Genomic DNA, 22,200 nt, shown 5'->3' on the forward strand with positions numbered 1-22,200 from the left:
CCACCTTCAGGCATGCCTTTAAGTGTCCTGCCACAGACACAGCTGCATGCTCTTGAGCGGTGTCGAACCGGCGCCCTCTCGATTGCCGTTCCAGTGTTCTCACCACTCGGCTATGCAGCCGAACGCGCGGATGAAATAATTAATCAAATGTGGGGCCAGTGTTGTACGCGTCAGTGAAATAAATTGACGGCGTCAGCGTCAGCGCGAATTGCCTAAAAACTTTACGGCATAAAATACTGCGTCAGCTCTTAAAGAAATTGACGGCGTCAACGTCAGCGCTATTTTAGCCAGGGTCTCACAAAACGGAATAGGCTATTTCAACCAAGTTTAGGCTAACAATAGCTATAAAAAGAGAGTAGGTTTTATGTTTTGAGACTGTATTGTAATTAGCTGCTTTAGCTTATTAGTTATTTCCTTGTAGAAACACAAGCATTTCAAGACATTTATCTGACAATCTGCTGCGTTTGAGACGCATAATGTCCTTTCCAAGTGAAAACATGCGTTCCACAGCAGCGCTGAATGATATTGGTGTGTTGTATTTCAAAAACAAGTCTTGAAAACGTTTACTCGGAAAGGTAGGCTATCAATGTTCCAAGCGTGCTGTGATGGCTTAGCATATATAAATCTTTTAACGAGGTCCACTGCACCAACATAGCTTTTTTCAGAGGCATAAAGCTCTTGAAATAAAGTATCTTCAACCTCTGCGATGACATTCATGGATTTTTCGCTTTCTCTCTCTGATCCCTCGTTCTCGATACTGCTCACGCTAATGAGTGATCACCATTTGGCCTCTTCCTCCTCCTGTGAATGTGGTGCCGAGAAACAGACCGCAGACCACATCATCAATGACTGCTCCATGTTCAAGCCACCTAACAGAGTGGAAGGTCTGCGTGTCATGGATGATGAAACCAAAGACTGGCTGCTCTCTACTAGCCTTCCAGTGTAGTCCGGGAACATCGTGAATCTGGGGTGGTAAAAGGATAAACCCTCGGCCCCAGACGCTCACACGACGACCATTTGGCGAACTTCTTCCGCTTGTATTCCAGGTAGCCATTCCAATCAACGCGAAAGCGGGTAATTCGGATGAGTCGTGCTGGCCGGAATACATTGTGAAACTCTCATTGTGAAACGAGATTTTCCATAAAAACAAAAAATGACGCATAGCGCATGACGCTTAAAATCGGCAAAATAATTGACGGCGCTATCACTTCCGTCAACTAGAAAATAAAATGACGACGCTAGCTTCAGCGTCAACAAAAAGTTGACGCCGTCAAAGTACAACACTGTGTAGGTCTATATTCCAATTAACTTGATTAATTGGGTCTGCCAGATTCTCTTGAGAATGTGTCCAGGACTTCTGAATCTGCTCCATGCAGAGATATTGAATTAAATTTTTGCAACAGTTTTTTAAAATAAAGCATGTATTCCCATAGGTAGGCTACCATTTACTAACGGTTAACCAATAGCACAAGAAATCATAAAGGAATGGTTTGTGCTTTCATCAATGCTTTGTTTGTTGCATCTGTAAGTCTGCTATTGCATCATAACGCTCATGGATTTCCAACTGGACCACCCCCATCAGTTTGTGGATCTTTATCTCCATTAGGACATCTCAGGGCAGGCCGTTCACAAAATTTGAATTATGTTATTTCAGCACCCGATTCGTTTTCACCTGGAGAAGAAGTTACAAGTGAGTAGAAATTATTTCATTTTAGTAATAACACACGCTAGCAAAATGTCTTCTTACCTTGTGATTTAAACTACAAGAACTGATCTATGTTAATGTTAAGATGCTGAATCTGACTTCACAATTTTTTCTACGGTATAAGATTTTAATATTTCATAACTATTGTGTTTCTAACTCATTCGACCAGAGTCGTATTGGAGTTCTGTTTTAGTATATAATTGCACAACCAAGATATAGTGTGAAACCTACAAAGTAAGCCCAAAACGAGAAGTGCCAATTATTATGACCACTCATAACGAAAAGGGTGGTTGGCGTCTTCTCCTTGATCGCCTTAATGTTTGTTCTTGATGCGATGACGATTATGGATCCTCGGTCGCAATCGGCGTCGATGGATCCTCGGTCGCAATCGGCGTCGATGGATCCTCGGTCGCAATCAGCGTCGATGAATCCTCGGTCGCAATCGGCGTTGTGGCGTTGATGAATCCTCGGTTGCTATCGATGAATACGTGAAAGTAGTCTCCTCTGGGTCCCCGTCTTCCGGCGAGATGTACCTCGGACGTAGCTGGTCGACGTGGCGTCTCCATATTGAACCTCGAGGGTCCACTCGAACCTGCAAACTCCGACTCCCGTTTCGCTTCACCACGACGGCAGGAACCCAACGAGGACTTCGGCTTTGCCTGGACCCAAAGTATAAAGCGTAACACGGATCACCAACGTCGAAATTAATTGTTTTCCGGTTTTGTTTCCGGGACGGAGGTCTCGTCGACGTTTTCCTGATTTGAGCTGAGGAAGAAAGTAAAATGTATAATTTAGTACGTAATTGGCGGTGCTTTAATAACTCACTGGGAGAGTAACCACTAGCATTAGGCGTACGGCGAAACTGCATCAAGAATTGAGTAGTCGCACTTTTAGGCAGTAACAACGATTTTCTCAGCGCCTGCTTGAAATTGCGCACCAAACGCTCGGCAGCACCATTTGTAGCTGGATGGTATCGTGCTCCAGTGATGCGTATTATCCCCTAGTTTTACAATAATTCTTGAAGTCTTTTGGCTAAGAAAACGTAGTCGCATTGTCTGAGACAATGGAGTGGGGGTATCCAAAATGGGCAAAATCCTGCTCTAAAAGATCAATAGTAGCAGAAGTCGATACGGAAGAAGTTGGGTGAATAGAAGGGTACTTTAATACTATAAGCATCGGTAACAATAAGTCAATTAGAACCTAAACAATTAATAGCGTGATCGACATGAATTCGACTCCAAGGCTTCTCTGGAGCTAACCATGGGTGGATAGGAGCCTTGCTTGGTGCAGCTTGATGCTCACCACATGTAGTACATGTGTAGTACATGTGTAGTACATGTGTAGTACATGTGTAGTACATGTGTAGTACATGTGTAGTACATGTGTAGTACATGTGTAGTACATGTGTAGTACATGTGTAGTACATGTGTAGTACATGTGTAGTACATGTGTAGTACATGTTCGGCAGAGGTCGACAATGTCCGCATCGATATTGGGCCAGTAGACTGCTGTCCTAGCCAGCTGTTTCATGCGCTGCATGCCGAAATGACCTTCGTGTAAAAGTGAAAGAATATCATTGCGGAGTTTAAAAGGAATAACTACTCTAGAACCATATAATAAACAACCATAACATGTTGTTAGAGAATCAGCAACTCTTCTAAACTGTTCGATTGGATCGTTAGCATTTGATTTCGCAGGCCATCCTTCTTGTGTAAAGCGAATGATTTTAGACAAGACTGGATCCTTGGAAGTTTCCTTGCGCAAAATAGAAGAATTGGAATGACTAACCTGCGAATCCAACGTATCAATTACGCAGACAATATCAACATCATCTGCACTTTCCTCCCCATCAAAGATTGTGTCACCGTTGGACTGAAGACGGCTCAAAGCGTTAGCATTTTGGAGATGCGTTGTTTTGCGATACTCTATAGTGGTACGCGTACCACAGGTTGGGAACCCCTGCTCTATAGTATAACTAAACTGACTCAAAAACAATGCCCAGCGTGCTAACCGGTTGGCCGCCAGCGAAGGGGTAGGTTTATCTGGACCAAAAAGTGAAAGCAAAGGCTTATAATCCGTTACCAAAATAAAATTCCTACCGTAGAGGTATTGGTAGAATTTCTTCAAAGCGAAGATGATGGACAAAGCCTCTTTTTGGATTTGGCTGTAGTTTCTTTGAGATTTTGTCAAGATTTTCGACACATTGGCTATTGGCCTCTCGCTTTCGTCCTGGGAGCGGTGAAACAGTGTGGCGCCAATGCCCACGCTTGATGCGTCGCATGCAATTTCTAAAGGAAGCAACGGGTTAAAGTGTACAAAAACATCTTCTGCGGAAAGAAACGTTTTAAATTTGCAAAAGCGCATTTTTCTTTGTGTTCCCATCTCCGAGGAACACCGCTCTTGGTTAAATGATATAACGGTTGCGCTACCGTAGAAGAATCTGGGGGCATAAACTTAGAATAAAATTGAAATTACCCCAGAAAAGAACGTAAGGTGCCAACGTTGGAAGGAGCAGGCATGTTCAGTACAGCATCGACTTTAGGACCCTTTGAAATCCTCTCTTTAGAAAGAACATGGCCTAAGTACTCGACATTTGCCTGGGCAAATCTACATTTTTCCTTCCTACATCTAAGACCTTTCGAAGATAAACGATCGAGTAGTCGTTTAAGGTTCTGGAAATGCTCTTCTGCTTTAGCTCCACTTATCAAAATGTCATCCAGGTAGACTGCTACACCTGGAAGGTCACTAGTTAGATCATCCATTATCTTTTGGAAATGGCCTGGGGCAGAAGAGATGCCACCTTCCGTCCTGGGAGCGGTGAAACAGTGTGGTGCCAATGCCCACGCTTGATGCGTCGCATGCAATTTCTAAAGGAAGCAACGGGTTAAAGTGTACAAAAACATCTTCTGCGGAAAGAAACGTTTTTAATTTTGCAAAAGCGCATTTTTCTTTGTGTTCCCATCTCCAAGGAACACCGCTCTTGGTTAAATGATATAACGGTTGCGCTACCGTAGAAGAATCTGGGGGCATAAACTTAGAATAAATCAATCAATCAATCAATCAATGTTTTATTTGTCAGTAACAGGAACATAGGTACATGTTTGAAATATGCAATATACACAATACAAAAGTTACACAAGTTCCCATACCGACAGGGAGACAACGAGACGACCATACGGTCTATTAGTCAATTGCCACCCTACGGAAATTACGATTTTGCCATTTAAAATAAGCTTACAAGAGAAAAAATAAAATAATTGAAACGTTCCCGCGCTTCAACAACAACATACGCACAAAAAAAACATATTGATGATAACGTAGGCCTAAACACAAAATTCCATGAAGCAAGCAGAGAATAATCAAGTTTCCGAAGAAACTGACAAGTTGGTTTCCATAACATATCACTTACGATGCACTGTAGCTTTGTAAAATTAACGTTTTGATCTCTTTTTTGAAACAATGAAATGATAAGTTTTTTAGCCTACTTGGAACCTCTGACCAGAGCATTGGTCCCAATACCTGCATGGACTTTTTGCCAAATTCTGTATTTGATCTATTTATAAAATAGTTGTTGCTTGTTTGATATCTTGTGTTATGCTGATGAATAGATGAAGCATTTGTAAATAAATCACAATACGTAGACGGATACTCATTCATAGGAACTTTGTACATATAAATATATAAGTGGGGGTCGCGATATCTACGAATTTTTTTAAAAGGGGTCACCAAGACAAAAAGGTTGGGAACCACTGCGTCTACAAGTATGCGAATCTATCAGGAATAACCTATCAAGGCTTTGTCAGTCCGAGAAATAAAATTGAATAAAATTAGAATAAAATTAGAATAAATTAGAATAAAATTGAAATGACCCCAGAAAAGAACGTAAGGTGCCAACGTTGGAAGGAGCAGGCATGTTCAGTACAGCATCGACTTTAGGACCCTTTGAAATCCTCTTTTTAGAAAGAACATGGCCTAAGTACTCGACATTTGCCTGGGCAAATCTACATTTTTCCTTCCTACATCTAAGACATTTCGAAGATAAACGATCGAGTAGTCGTTTAAGGTTCTGGAAATGCTCTTCTGCTTTAGCTCCGCTTATCAAAATGTCATCCAGGTAGTTTCGATTCTTTGGAACAAACCTAATCTGGTTATAAGCATCTGCCAGGTCAATCTTTGTGAATCCATGGCCACCCCTAGTTTACGCATTAAATCTTCTGGAAGAGGCAAAGGGTGCCTGTGAGTTTTAAGTTGTGGATTAACCGTCGAGCAGTGCCGGTCTTTGGGGTGTGCAAACCGTGCGATCGCACAGGGCCCGCAAATTAGGGGGGCCCGCAATTTACTCACAAAATTCAGTAATTTGGCATTTCCAATAGAAAAATTCAACAACGGAATTAGCAACAAGAAAATATAGACTCAATGGGTGCAACCTATTTCGTCTCCTGAACATTTCGTACCCTGAAAAGATTGAGAAAAAAAAACAACAGAGCCGAAGTCGCTGATCGGAGTTGCAGCAAACATTTCAAAATTTCTCTCGATCTTTTCAGGGGACGAAATAGGTCGAAATTTGATTTTGTTACACGATTTCAGGATACGAAATAGGTTGCATCCAGACTCAACATAGAGACATAGCTTTATTTTCAAAAAATGCCGAAGAAAGCATGATGTTATCCTTTTGTTATGCCACCGGACAGCACCATTTTACAGTAATATTCATACCCAAATTTTTGTTGAACATGCTCTCAAAATGCCCCAAATTCAAAGCAAATTTTCAAAATTTTCTGGGGGAGGCCTCCCAGACCCCCACCGCTAGGTGTCGCCTTCCGCTGACCGTAAAACCACCCCCATCCCCTTTCAAAATACCTAGCTACGCTACTGAATTGGATCATTGTCATTGGGGCCCGCAAAGCATATTCTGCACAGGGCCCGAAATACCCTAAGACCGCACTGCGTCGAGGAATAGTCACCACAAACTCTTAATTTGGATTTCTTACCTTCGGTAGAAGCCTTGCGAACTGGTACTACAGGAGTTCCCCAGTCGCAAAAATTGTACAGGTGTCCAGATACCTTTTTCTATGCCGGCGTCATAGGCAAGAGCTAAGTCTTCTTGAATGGCGAAAGGCACTGGTCTGGGCTTTGAAAACACTGGTTTACAATCAGAGTTAAACTCGATCTCTAATTCGTAATCCTGAAGACAACCTAACTCAGGTTTAAATAAGTCTTCGTATTGGTCACATAACTCGGATTTTTGCAAGTTAAAATCTATGTCGTTGTGAGTTGTGACGATGAATAGCATGTAAAGATGAAGAAAAGAACTTATCTACCGAAATATCTAGTGCTTGAATATCATTACGCCCTAATAAGTTAAGTTTAGGGATTTCACATACCATAAATTGAACTGTGGTTGTCTTTCCCGATTTGTTGCAGCTCGCTTCGGCAGTGAAAAATCCAATTTATTATAGGCATCGAGTGCTTACTTGCCGACTGAAAACGTAGCTGCGGAGTCTGCAAGATAAGTTTGCCTAGCTGCGACCAAATTTCAGAAGAGATGAAATTTCCCCCTGTAGCTGTATCAAGTTCCATTAAGACGGAAAAAGACTTAATAAAAATTCGAACCTCGAGTTTAGGAACTTTACTCGACGAATTATGAACAGTATTTACCTCCTGTATGCAGTTGACCTTAGAAGCCACACCGATAGATTTTACTTTGCTTGTTCGCATTAGCACTCACCACTGCAGCTTTCTTGAAAGAATATCGTCTATCGGTGCCTTTAACTTTATGTACCACCGACGGTTCAGTGCCAAACACCGTCTCCTTAGCCACTTTTGCAGCATCTTCAGTTTCTATGGCTATTTTAAGAGCACGTGAAAAAGTAAGACCGTCAGGTTTAATTTTAAAGAGAGCTTTAAGAACTGCTTCGTTTCCTACCGAGCACATAAAACAAGTACGCAAAGCTTCATCTAAAGGATTAGTAATGGAAAAAAAGTCGCATGTGGCAGCGGCTTGCCTTATTCGTGCACCAAATTCTGGAACAGTCTCACCTGGTTTCCGCTTCAAGTTGCTCCAGAAGCGAAATCGTTCACGAATAACGAAGCGCTTAGGGTCGAACTGTGCCTTCATGTAATTCGAAATTTCCTCCATTGTAAGTTCATTGATTGGCTTTGCTGTAGACTCTTGAGCGGCTACATTGAGGATCATCTTGTAGATGCTGGCTGACTGGTTAGTGAGGAAAACTTGAGCCTTCTTATCATCAGGAACGGACTGTGCTTTTACAAATGTGCAAAAACGGGACCAATGATCAGACCAAAGTTCTAAAGTTAAATCAAACTCACAAAATTTAGGAATAGCTTGAGGTACCCGATTTTGGTTTTCCTATTCGCCAGGAATTTTGAGGGCTGAAATTAACTCCTTCAGTTGTTCTTCATGATGACGTTCTTGCTGCCGCATTTATTGTCGCATCTGTTCTTCTTGCTGCTGCCTTTGTTGTCGCATATGTTCTAGCTGCGACTGGATTAATTCCACCACCTTTTCCATCTTGTAAATAATCGTAAAAAAAATAAAACTTGTAGAAATTAAAACTTGTATAGGAACTAAAACTGTACGCTCTGCGTAGCACTGTAGTTTCTCGTTCAGACGTTTAGCATCCCATCCTCGTCGCCGAATAACTCTGTTGTGTTTCTAACTCATTCAACCAGAGTCGTATTGGAGTTCTGTTCTATTATAAAATTGCACAACCAAGATATAGTGTGAAACCTGCAAAGTAAGCCCAAAAACGATAAGTGCCAATTAACAAAAGCAGGCGGATGAATACAAAGCAAAAGAAAAGACCTGGGGGAAACGAAAACAAAAGTACATCGTTTCAATGCAAATAAACTAAAATACATAACAATAACAAAACTGTACGATGGTTTATGTAATTGTAATAGATGGGAGAATTGAGCCATGGTCTTATACGTACGTCAAAACTTTTAACGATAAAAATGTAATCGATTTGACTTGTTCTTGGCTAGCAGCCAGTGGCGTAAACAAAAGGATGAAACGGTGGCTCAATGGCTCAATGTCCACGACTCTTTCATTCATGGTTATCAAATCACACCGATCAACAAAAAAGGAACTTGTTTAAGTACGGTACCTAAAATTTCAGAGTAATTTTTTTGATATATTAAAATCAGTTTTTTCTTATCAGTTTTAATTTTTGAGATATAGTGGATTCTCTGTAACGCTAGATTTTGTTTAGTTTTCGCATATCTCATCAAGATAAGGATGTATTCAAACTTTTTTAAGACATATCATCTGCAGAAAATCAACATAGTTGTATGCTAAACATCACAAAGGCAAGAAATGTGTAAAAATATCATTCCATAAGATGTGTAGGCCTATACACACTTTACACAGTGTACAGTACCAACATTTTATTGTTTTGGGAACTTTTTCTGACATGCAAAGTTCAGATCGACGATAAAAGGTCATCTTCTGATCAAAAACCAATATAATGACAGTTATGCATATTAACACCAAATCAATGAGTCTTAACAACACAGAATAAACGTAACATAACGAAAAATAGACATAATTTGACTTTATATAATGAAGAAAGGCAAAAAAACATAAATTTTCTTGCCGCCTACAATAAATGCGAATTCATGGTTTTTATACTCTACGACCTACGTAGAGTAAAATATTTTGCAATATATGCAGTTATGTAGGCTAAATTGATGAAAACTTCAATTCATTTTAACTAAAAAAATTGTAATAAATGGAGAAAACTGTTTATTTTTAGCTCTGACATCAGGAATTTTTAAATCTGGTATCTCTGTCTAAAATATAAAGTCTGGCAAGCTCTATCGATACCGCCGAGAAAACTAGACAGGTCGATAAGAATACTGAAAATTTTGGGTGTTCATCGGGATTATTATCTTTTCTATCAGTAGCTGAAGATGAATATTTAATCTGCAGTTGATCATTATCATAATGTGCGAAACGTCAGTGAAGCAATGAAACAACACTTATGTTTCTGTTTTACTTTCTCATTTATAAGATGAACGTTGCAACGAATGTTAGAAATGAAGCTTTGATCTGCTGTTTAACCAAAAAGTAAACTTTGTCAGAACAACTCCATCAACAATAATAATTTACTGAAATTTAATACAAGCAGGGGTGCAGCAGCTGCATAAACTATGAGATAAAGTGACCACAAATGACAAATCTTTATCGTCTTACTCCTACCAAGAACCTTTCTATTGTCAGGCGTAATAAAAGCTTTCGTATCTCCTTCTTTAGATATGCCTGCGGTAGAATAGGCTGGGCCTACCACTTATCAAACCAGGCTGTGGCAAATGGAGTACCATTTACCCACAATTGCCAATCAGTTATCTCTTCAAAATACTTTGAATCAAAAGTCAACCTTTCTAGAAAAATTATTCTATTTCAGTACGCATTGGTGGGAATGACCAGCTCAAAGGTCTCATTATGCAAGTTCGCCTACAGGCACGACCAAGTGGGCGTTTTGGAGATCTCCCCGATGGCTTCAAAATAATTGGCTGCAGGCAGGGATCACCGGACAGCACAGTTGGTCATTCTAACGGAAGAGACAAAAATGCAGCAGAGTCAGCTTTTACTTGGACGGCGCCTGACGTCTGTAGCGGTGGAGGTATTTACGTCATCAGGTAATACTATCTCCCTTGACATTCAATAGTCCTACTTGTGAAAGACTAAAACTTGGTAGCCTACACAGCGTTCATTCATCCTTCAATATCCTTTACACTACATTGGCAATAAGCCTGATTTCAAACGATTTTCTTGCAATAACCAATGCCCTATAAAACCTAAGCTATTTGTCTTAGATAAGTACTATTTCGTGTGTATAGGGGAAAGTCGTGACCCCTCGGACAGGAGGAGACCTCGAGACAACTTTTGGATTGCACAATATCATGAAATCACAACTTGTTTACGTGGCCCGTCAGCAGCGAAATGGAAGTTAGATCAAGAAAAGTTATTTTTTGAAAAAAAGTAAAATTAATCTTTGTAGAGTCGGAAGGAGCAGTTTACAGCATGGTCCAAAAAACGAAGCATCTTGTGTGGTGTTTAAAATGTTATTACAAGCCCTTCTTGTTTCATAGATTCTTCAGAGATATCTTTTCAGTATTTGCGTGGCAGAGTTAGTTTTGTTGCAATGGCTGCTATTTGGGCGTTCAGTTTAGTTTATTTTGTTTTGTTGGCGAAAAAGAAAGAAAAAAACAACAATATACAAAAAACACAATAAACACAAATAATTCGCACAACAAGGATCGCAGCGAAAGACCAAAGGTCACCAAAGTCATCTGCCACCCAAACATTTAAACATAGGACCCAAAATTAAGACTTTGGACAAGACTTGGGAGACTTCGGACTTCTGTCCGACGTCTCCCACACATGGCATATTATGTTACTGAGAGAAAGTTATAAATTTTTTTTTTAGTTTTAGATATAAAATGGGTAGAAAATATTTTCGTAAGAAGCAAGTTACTAATGTCAGCGCAGATGCAATGAAATCTGAAACGGAAGAAGTTGTAAAATTTTGATTCGTGATGCTGCCAGTATGTTTGGTCTAAACCGATAGGCACTTTCAGATTACGCACAAAAGTACAAGAAAAGCGGCATGTCCATGGACACAAATCAATTTCGATCAAATTTCAGAAAAATCAAGTGTTCAGTGAACAAGAAAAAAAATTACTGGCAGAATACTTTATCCAATGCAGTAGGATATTTTATGGTCTTCAGAAAAGTAGAATAAAAAAAACATTCGAGTATGCTGGCACAAATTCTAAAGTTGTCCTTAAATCTTGGGTAGATAACGAAATGGCAGGCCGTGATGGGTTCGATGGTTTCATGGAAAGCAATCCTTCCGTGGCGTTGAAAAATCCTGTAGCAACCAGCCTTGCTCGCATTTCCTGTTTCAACAAGAGAACTGTGAAGGAGTTTCAAGACAAGCTTGAGTCAGTAAAGGTGTGAACGACTGGATGATCTTACACCCAGGAAAAACATTTTAATTTATTGTCTTTCTTTATGGTGTAGTCTTACTTGGGGAAGAGCGGCAACTCCAATAAACATCAAGAAAAGATTTTCCTGCACAAGCATTTTCCGTTTGATTGCAGCATTTTCACTGACGATGATCTTATTGGCTGAACTGTTATTGATCGCCCTGACCCTACAGTTGACACACTGCTGTCTAACGAGAGCAACGCAAATCATCAAAGCGAGCCATCAACTTCAGATATTACCCCAGAAAGATTGTGAAAGTACCCAAAAGCTCCATCCCTGGAAAACCACCTCTACTCGAAAGAGGGGTAGATAAATGATTACCATCGATAGCCTGAAAAAGAACAAATGCAAAGCACGAAATCAAATTCAAAACCGTTTCGTTTCGTGAAGAGAAAAGTTGCAAGACCTCTTCCTCTTTTTACTGCGCCAGAGAGTAGTCCTGATATAGATAAAGAGAGTTCAAATAAAACTAGTGGACACCGACAACGATGATGGTTCCAAAAGTGAAGAAGCTGAAAATACCTCCAAAAGCCAACTACAAATTGGCTGTTACTTGCTTGTTCATTTCAGCTCCCAAAGAAAAGTACTGTTTATTACGCAGGTCGAGTTATTTCTGACGACGGGTCTGATGATTCAGAAAAAGATGGAAGCGAAGATTTAGGTGATCGAGAAGTTATTACTAATAATGGCAATGGCAGCACTCGAGATGAATCTGAAAAATTTACACTGTAAATTTTACAGTAAAGGTTTTGCGTCAGCATGTTACTGTAAAGTTCCAGATTCATTTGTCGAGCTAGGAAAAGGTGTTGCCAGATCCTGTTCAGACTCATGGTTCAAAGAGGCAGCAATCTGTCATAAAATTTGAGATGCAAATGTCCGTTTATGTGCTGCGTTGACGTGAAACTTTCATTTTAGGCACATAGCTGGTGCTAAGTGCCATAGGGGACTAACCAATTTCTAGGGTGGGAGAACTAAAAATTACGTGAATGCATGCATGTGTATTTCTAGGGAGACAAAAATTATCAGAGTACCTTCGCTTCTTGGCTGGCTACGGGCCTGCTGCGTGTAATTCGTTTACTTTCATTTGCTTTTCGTTCATTAACCATATATTTGATTTGTAAATACAACCTTCTACCATTCCTGAAGTTCTCCTTTTGTGATGCAACTTTTTAAGTTGCATTACTCATCATCACTTATCACATCACTTTACTGCTCAGCTTTCCTCTTGCGGTGTATTAAATCTAAAAAGTAGGAAACATTTTTTCGAAACTTTCAAAGGATCAACTCAAGCTTAGCTAGACAATGTCCGAGGTCACCTGTAAGCTTCTTCGTCGTATGAGCTGTTCTTCCGGACTATATGTTTGGGCATGATGTCATCAGCCACTCGACAGTCTCGTCATTCAGGGCCTTCAGTCCAAGCGTTCCATGTGGTGGTTGATGGATTGGGCAGTCATGGACGACATGATCTATTGTCTGGTCTGTGGCGCCACACTCGCATCCCGGTGAGGGAGCCAGGCCCCATCTGCACATGTCTGAACGAAAGCGACCGACGTCGGTTCGTAGGCGGTTAAGCCGGACCCACGCAAGTCTTGCGAGGGACATTCCCGGAGGGTGGGGATCGACGTCGGGTAGGAAATCACGGAGTCGGGAGGTGTTGTTTTGCTACTCCATGTTCCATGTGTAGTTCGTCCAGTGTGCCGCACCTATTCCAAGATCTTCAACGTTGTTCAGAAGCTGTCGTGCGGCGGGCAGAAATGGGCGTCTTGATTTCAGTCGCTGCTGTCCTCCAGGTAGGCGCTGGAGTGTACTGTGGAGGAGATGGCCGGGGTCCAGCGCGCGACGAGCAAGGGAAATCATGGCTCCTTTACGGCGAAGCTCAGCAGGTTGGATGCCTGCAAGGATGGGAAGGCAGTCCGTTGGAGTGGGACGCAGGCATCCAGTCACAGTGCGTAGTGCGTCATTGATAGCGGTGTTAATGTGGCGGGTGTGAGAGCTGCGGCACCACACTGGTGCGCAGTACTCGGCGGTAAAATGGACGAGGGCCAAGGTAGCTGTGCGAAGGGTTTTCACATCAGCTCCCCAGCCGGAACCCGCCAGCCACCTCAAAAGTGCAACGCGCGCAGATAGTTTTTTGCGCAGTGACTCCAGGTGTCGTCGGTACGTGAGTAACCTGTCCACTGTCCAGGGTTACGCCGAGGTAGGTGTGTTCGGCGCAGTAGGGGAGGTGTTCGTCATCGGTGGTAACGTTGATCTCACGTTTTTCTTCCTTGTTGTTTAGATGGAAGGCCGCCGACACTGTCTTTGCCTTGCTGAGCTGTAGCTTCCATTTCTGGAGATATGTTGATATAGTTGACATGTGCTGGCTTAGGTTCCTCTCCATTGACTGCCAATCTCCGGCTGGATGCAGGAGAGCCAGATCGTCTGCGTACGCATACTTCCTGGAGATGGTGTCAGGCAGGTCATAGATGTAAGTGTTAAAGAGGAGGGAAGCCAGGACAGAGCCCTGTGTGACGCCGTTCCTGAGTCGACGTAGTCTACTTCGTCGGCCGCTACCGATGGAAAGGGTAAAGCTGCGGTTTTGCACAAGTTCCATAATCATATGGACCATGTGCCTGTCAGGAAGGAGACGGAGTAGTTTGCAGGTAAGGCCGCTGTGCCATACAGTGACGTAGGCAGCCGTGAGATCGACAAACACGGCGCCAGCCTTCTTTTTTGCCGAGAAGCTGTCCTCGATGTCTTGGGTCATCAGAGTAACCTGGTCTACGGTTGATCTTCCGTGGCGAAAGCCGGCTTGTTCCCGAGGGAGCTGACGGTCTATTATCGGTTCGACACGGGCGTAGATAAGTCTCTCGAGTATCTTGAAGGGGATACAGAGCAGAGAGATGGGGCGGTAGCTCTTCGGATCCCCCGGGGGCTCTTTCGGCTTTGGGACTGCAACCACTAGGGCTTTTCTCCAGATTCTTGGGATGCGCAGGTGACGCAAGCAGCAGGAAAGGAAGTCTTTTAACCAGGACCTCATAGAGGGGGCAGCTTGGAGTATTAGTTCCGGGCATAGGTGGTCAAGGCCCGGGGATTTGCCTGGCTTTAGGTGCTGGAGGGCGGAGGCAAATTCTTCTGGGGTAAACTCACCAGAGATGTTGCCCTCGACAGGTGTTGGGACCTTCCAGAGGTCCGTCATTTCTTTGAGGACGGACTTGTCTGATTCACGGTCTCTCGTTCTGTGCACTCCATTTTTCACAAGTTGTGTGGCGATGGCATTTGCTGAAATGGGGCATTGGCGACGAGAGGCACGTGATCTGCCAGTGAGGTTATTGAGTGTACTCCATGCTGTGCGGCTGGAGTGCGTGAAGTCGATTGAGTCTATGGCTTCTGTCCAGCGCTTCTTCCTCTTTGAATCCAATCTTGCCAGAAGGGCTGTTGCTGAGTTGGTGGTGGCGGTGCCCTGGGGGGAACGGAGGAAGTCGCGGTAGAGCCTGTCGCACTCCACATCCCAGCAAGGTATGTAGTTTTTCCGTCGACCTCGCGGGATGGAGTCTTTTGACTCAGATATGATTGCATCACAGAAGTCCTGGTAAGCTTCATCCACTTTGATGGTGTGTGGGGATGGGAGGTACTGCGTAACTTCGTTTGTGAGGAAGCTGTAGTATTCCCAATCGGCCTTTCTGAAGTTCCATCGCTTGACAGGCTTGCTCGGAATAGGTGTGGCAAGCAAGGGGGCCGTGATTAGCGAGGGTCGGTGTTGAGAGCTTGGGAACTTCTCTAGCACACGTCTGTCCGGCTGGCGATCATCGAGGTCATCACTTGCGAAAGCCAGGTCTGAGTTCGTGCCAGTGTTCCAACGACCGGATTGGAAGCTCGGTGCGCCCTTAGGATCGTATAAAAGGGCGAGGTTGTTGTTGGTTGCCCAAGCGGCCAGACTTTCTCCGTCGTTGTTGATGGAGTTGTAGCCCCAGTCATTGTGGTGGCAGTTAAAATCGCCAGCGTAGAGGCTGGGGTGGGGGAACACTTGGATGGCTGTTGATGTTATCCGCGAAGGTGGGGGTTTGTAGACATTGACGATGTTGTAGCCTGCTACATCTACACAAAGCCACTCGATCTCCGATTGAGCTTGGGATTGGTCAACCAAGGACCAGCTCACCCGGTCATGGACAAACGTGGCGAGGCCGTGTTTCCTGCTGCAGGTTGCGCCTGCGAGTGTGAAGTTGGTTATTACCAACTTATCCACAGATGTACAGTGAGTCTCCTGGAGGAGGATGATGAGGGCTTGATGCTTGGTGGCCAGATGCTCGATGATGTTGAGCTTGCTGGCCGTGATGCCCTCGGTGTTCAGCTGCAGTACGGTGGGTCGTCGGTACTTTTCGACAGTGCGAGCACTGCCGTGCCCTGAAAAGGGCATTTCCCTACCCACCCTGCGCTAAACAGTCTCATTAGCTCTTGTTTGACAAGCTTCGTTTCGCATACGTATTTTGTATAATTTCGTATGTTACTGACGGGGGGACCACGTGAAGGTGCTTGTCTTCCTCACCTTGTCTTTCCTAACCTGTAAGCTTATCCGAACTCACCCGACGGTTAAGGAGAATTCAGACATTTCAGAGCCAGACATATTTTTGCATACTGTCTGCTTATCTTACGGTGAATACGGTATCTCCTTCTGTTATTGCTATCATTTATTTTTGCTTATAAATATCCAATAAATTGATAACTGAGCTTTCCTCCGAAAATTGTTAGAAATGCGAGAAATATGAAAAAAGCGAAAAATTGTTTGACGTGTGAGGACTTTCCCCTAATAAGCTACTTGAATTTAGATACGGTACCCTAGATAGTTTGCTAAACAGGCCACATTCAGGTTGACATAAAATGTTTCTCACAACTTATAGTAATTTGTTTTTTGTTTGGCATAAAACATATTTAAATATTTATTCGTCTTTATTGGAACATTTTTTTTATAGAGCAACAGTTGTGCAAAGCTTTAGCACCTTTCAAGAATCGTTGATGAAAGAAATGATCTGCCGGCCAAAACCTGTCATCATGCCACCAACAACAGAAAGCACCATGGCACCAACAACAGAAAGCACCATGGCACCAACAACAGAAAGTACCATGGCACCAATTTCTAAAGTACCAGCTGGATCAATTTTTCTTCCCTGCGAACATTTAAACGTCACAAGAGTACCAAGCGGAAGTAAGTTGTCGTACGTTCTTGTTTTCGTGCAAGTTTCTTTTTAAAGCATTTGTTAGGGTAGTTAGCAAACTTTCTAAGACTTTATTCGTTTGGGAAACCAGATATCTAGGCCAGGGGTGTGCAACGTGCGGCCCGCGGGCCAAATACGGCCCGCGAAGAAAAATTATGTGGCCCGCGAAGATGTGCCAATTTTGAATTCTGTGCGCCCCCCGAAACGTGTTTATAATTTAGTTTAGTCTGGTACGTGTGAACAATTCATTGTGGAGTGGATTATTGCAGATTTCGCACCTTCTGTTAACCATTTTAGAAGTCTCCCACCGGCCACCGCTAATCCATTGTATTTAATTATTTGAAACGTAAAAATGTATGGTCACATAAAAGGCATTATGAACAAAGTACGACTTTGAAAAGCTCACGTACAGACAGGAAATCTTTTCCACTTTCCAACTTTAAGAGACTATGGAATGCATCCTGAGAAGAAAACTGAATTTGCGGACCAACTTGAAAAATTGTTGTATGAATTTTTGGCTCGTTTCAAGGACTTCAAATCTCATGAACATTTGTTTGGTATATTCGCTTCGCCATTCAACACAGACATTAACAAAGCACCAGAAGATATAACTTGAACTGATTGATCTTCAAGAGAAAACGGATTTGAAAGCAAAGTATTTAGAAATGAATCTTGGCTATTTTTACCGAAAGCATTTCAACTAAGATGACTTTCCACATTTGAAAAATCCATGGCTTCAAAAATGGCACTTTTTGGCTCAACGTATTTGTGCGAACATTTTTTTCTAAAACGGGCGTCATGAAATCTCCCTATTAATCGGTTCTGACAGACGAACACTTGGAAAATGGACTTCGAATTGCGATCATTAAAGTAAAGTATAGTATCCATTAAAGTAAATTTGGAAAAAGCCGTCGGGAAAAGAAGCCAGCTGCAAACTTCTCACTGAGCTCGTTTAAAGACGGTGTGACAATAAATTTGAATAGCAGTTTTCTTCAGAAATGTATGCGTCCTAACTTATTATTTCTGGAAGGAGATAACTCCTAATATAAGAATAATATGAATAACAAAAAAATACTCTTTTGTGCCTGCAACTACTAAAAATCATATGTTAAATAAACGTGCGGCCCGTGGTTTCACCTAGTTATTCATATCTGGCCCTCTTGTAATAAAGGTTGCACACCCCTGATCTAGGCTATATATCCGAATAGGTAAATGCTTTAACGTGGCCATAGATTTAATAAAAAAAAACAAAAAAAACATAAAGAGTGGGGGAAAAACTAATGTGGTTATCAAAAACAGGACAACAAAAAAAACTCTTATAAATGCTAGTTTCTCGTTTCATATCCCCGTTTTCATAAACCATATCAATTTTTTTACTCCTTATGTTTGTTTTTTTTGTTAAATCTATGACCATGTTAAAGCTTTTGCCGTCCTGATTATGCTGAGCATGGTAAACAATCGACTTTTTATTTCATCGGCAAAGTAAACATATATACAATGGAACGTTAAATTAATTTCCATTTTTGTGTATGAAGGTATGCATGGTACCCTTCAGATTACCAAACAAATTATATGCCTTAGTTAGCTCCGATAGCTCAGTGGTTTACGCGCCTGGCTCAAGATCACGCGGCGCTGGTTCGACTCTTGGGGTGTGCGCTTGAGCAACGCATTTCAGGACTGCTCTCCATTCAGCGGCACCTAGTGAATGGAAAAATTCCTTGGCAACAACACTTCAACAATCGGAAAACTTCACTCTGTCCATCTCGGTAACCGGCCCTGTGTCAAAAGCCTCTACAAGTATTCGAAACTGCCAGGAATAACCTATAAAGGCTTTGTCAGTCCGAGGATAAAAATTCAAAACCAACCAACCATATGTGCAACTCGAAAATTTAGATAAATATCGGCCAAAGTAGAAAAATTGGCTTAACTCTCCTGGGTTTCTCTTACTGCAGTATTAAATAACAAAAGCTGTAAATAGAACTCAATATTGTAAAGTTGTTTGAATTATCTTTTAATTCTAAATTTCAATGTGAGGCATTACATTCTATCTTGCTTTAAAAAAAATTATTTCTCAAAACTAATAAATAGTTTACTTTACAGCCTAGCCTATTGACATCAGAACTATAGGTTAGAAGTAAAGTTTATTTTTTAAACAGAAAGACAATAAAACAGTTTGGAACAAACATTCGGTTGCGTTCTCAAAGCAAATCAATAAGCAAAGTTTTGTTTTGCCAGCAGGCTACTTCAGCTCCGTTTCAATTTTGTTCTTTCGGGTTTGGTCCCCCAAATAGGCTACTGTGAAAACTGGTGCTTACCATGGCCTATTAAGCTTTACAAACTATACAAAGTTAGAAGACCGTTATGAGGAGAATTTGAACCCGGTACCAAATAGAGCCCCTGGCTCCCATACGAAACATGTTTAAAAAAAATATCTTCATAAAATGCTTCCGAAAATGGTACCTTCAAGATTGCAGAAAAGTTAAAAGTTTAATTACAAAGAATAAAATTTTAAATCGATCGAAAAGCATTGACTTCAAATGTAAACTCTTAGTGAAAAAAGGAAAAGTCAACCGAGTTCGCTTCCCTACTGCATACTATACACCATCCTTTCTTTCAGCTTTCCATCTAAATATGAAGCTTCGGATTGAGTAAAGACCTATGTTTTATTTTAAAAGAGAAAAAAAATAACTTTATTTGCCAATTAAATTCTATGATAATAAGGTAGGCTACACAATAAGCTTACATTACAATAACATAGCCTACTAATACTATCGATAAACATAAAGCAAGAGTGTGCATACTATTTCCCAAGCGAGCAAGATTTTTTCATGACAAATTATAGTTGCCCTTACTTTATGTGCTTGCAGAGTATACAACAAGCTTTGAAGAAGGGGAAGGATTGAATGGTTGGATCGATCAAAGAGGTTGGAGACAGAACAGTGGTTCAACCCCAACACCAGGAACTGGTCCAGATTCAGCTGCAAATGGTAAAATTATAGACTCTTTGTATTTTCGTCATTTTGGTTTTATCCCAAGGTGTGGAGTTGCCTTTGAAGATTTCCTCTTTCTAAAATAATAAATTATGAGATTTATTTTCTTTTAAGTCCACCACTTAAATATGCTCGCTAACAAAGTCTCATGGATCTTTGTCTTGTTGAATGTCTTATTTTTTATAAATCGCTGAACAATTTTACCTATGTCACCCTGTATTTTTTTTAATATGCTAAGATTCTCTTCCACATCCACCCCACATTATTCTCTTCCCCCAATGCTTTGTTTCTTATCATAGGCTTCCGCGTTATATTTTTTATATTTTATGTACCGGTAGCATCCTATTCTTTATTCAATCAAGCAGTTAAAATATTAAAATAAATCTTATCAAAAACCTGTTTATGCTTTCAGGTGATAACTATTTGTATTATGAGGCCAATGTCGGCGCTGGAGATAGCCGTCGAGCGCTTCTGATAAGCCGAAAAGATCTAAGAGGTTGCTTTTGCTTGTCACTGAAGCAAAATCACAATGTGCGAGACAACACTGGTCATCGCTTTTTGGTAACGGTAGCAGGCAATCCTATCTTTCGAACGATGAGAGGACAAGAAGGATGGAGACAACTTAAGTTCCAAATTGACTTTCCATCGTTTGTTCAGGTAAGAATGCATCATTTGTTTGCGTAAGAAAGTATTATTTTTTCAGGTAATAAAGCATTTGTATCAGTAGATTCCAACGTTGGCTTTCGTAGATTGTTTATCCCTTTCAAGCGGGTTTGACTCCCATCTGCTGACCATATCTTTCACTAAAGCTCTATTTAGTTAGGCCGGTTAGAATCGGTTTGTGCGAACCGTTTCTAAAAAAATAAAACTTTTGCAGAATCGGTTCATGGCTAACTTCCACGATTGGCCAATTTTCAAGGTTGCCAGATGTGGCTAATTTTAATCATAGCGAACCGGGTGCTATTTAGATTGGATTCCACCACAGAAGACATATGATGGAACGCATGGCATAGCATCACTATAACGAAGCTACACTGGCATTTCATCACCTGCGCTGCCTTCTATTGAGTCTATGTATAGCAGAGAGTTTGTTCTTTTACTACTTCAGGTTGTCAGTGTTCGGACTATACCTTGTAGGCTGCACAGCAGAGGATGCCGATTCGACACCGCGTAAGAGCATGAGGCGGTGTCTTTGTCAAGACACAAAGGCATAATAGTTAAACTCTAGATTTTCAACCACAGGGTTAGGTCTTAGATGCGACGACCAAGACCGTTCTACAGTAATCATCGAAGTATGTTTCAGGTGAGAATAATTGAAAGAAGAGGAAGGAATATTTTTGGTGACAGCGCCATTGATGACATTAGAGTGGAACCTGGAAGATGTCGAGAAGTGGAACCAGAGGAAGAAGATGAATAGGAAGATAATGTAGAAGGAGAAGAAGAAGAAGAAGGTTAAGAGAAAACAGAAAATTGAAAATAAAAATGAGGAAAAATGCAAACTACATTGCAAAAATAAAAAATAAATTTAAAATCTTGCTCATCAGCAGTGATTTGAGTTAGCAATAATTTTGACGCCGAAAACAGTTTTTCTGCTGTTTTTCAAATCTGCTTGATGAAGTCTCGCTCGCTGTTGGCCTAAGGCTTACTAACTCAATGCATAGGCTATCTTATGAGAGGCACGTTTGTCATACGGCATTTTACCGTCGGTTTGTAAGCATAGAAAACCTAATGGTTGAATTATCCTACATATAGAAAAGAATGTATAGCCTAATGTAAAAGTGATATAATTTGTTTAAAAAATAGAAACACTTTTTCTGCAACTTAAAAATGGCCGAAAAGAATGGATTGTAGACCTAATGTAAATAAAACAAAAAAACAATTTGTCATTTAGCATCACCTGATATAACTGCATCTTTATATTTTTGCTTTGGTTATGCTTATTATGTGGAGACGCAGTATTCAAACATTGCTATTGAAAAAAAAAATCTGCTGTAAGTTAATTTAAAGATCTTATCTTTATCGAATTCACAACTCCCTGATCGCATTTAAGTTTCAATGCATCAAGTATCAACTTGAGGTAGGCCAAGTGTTGCAAAAAATAGGCTACTTAGCAAAAATAGTCTATTAACCGAAAAAAACAATTGCCTACAATTTCAGTCAGACTTTTAGTCCGTGGCAAGCCTTGAAGTAGAACCAGTTAGACATCGCATGTGATACAAGATTTGGCAAATCTAGATGATCTCTCACTTGGATCCACCAATGCACTCAGCCTTGCTAAAAATTGTAAATATTTTC

At 41.2% G+C, this 22,200-nt stretch overlaps 1 protein-coding gene across 1 annotated transcript; it reads left to right on the forward strand.

The window, feature by feature from the left end:
- The first annotated feature begins 1,437 nt into the window (after nt 1-1,437).
- LOC145776592 (uncharacterized) lies at nt 1,438-21,905 on the forward strand. Its single transcript, XM_082587828.1, has 6 exons — nt 1,438-1,690; nt 10,135-10,369; nt 16,673-16,905; nt 19,783-19,902; nt 20,318-20,562; nt 21,209-21,905. The coding sequence occupies exons 1-6, from the start codon at nt 1,486-1,488 to the stop codon at nt 21,320-21,322; spliced, it is 1,152 nt and encodes a 383-aa protein (XP_082443954.1). The 5' UTR covers nt 1,438-1,485; the 3' UTR covers nt 21,323-21,905.
- The last annotated feature ends 295 nt before the right edge of the window (nt 21,906-22,200 follow it).

This window comes from Aplidium turbinatum, chromosome 1 (assembly GCF_918807975.1).
Source record: "Aplidium turbinatum chromosome 1, kaAplTurb1.1, whole genome shotgun sequence".
Lineage (NCBI taxonomy): Eukaryota > Metazoa > Chordata > Ascidiacea > Aplousobranchia > Polyclinidae > Aplidium > Aplidium turbinatum.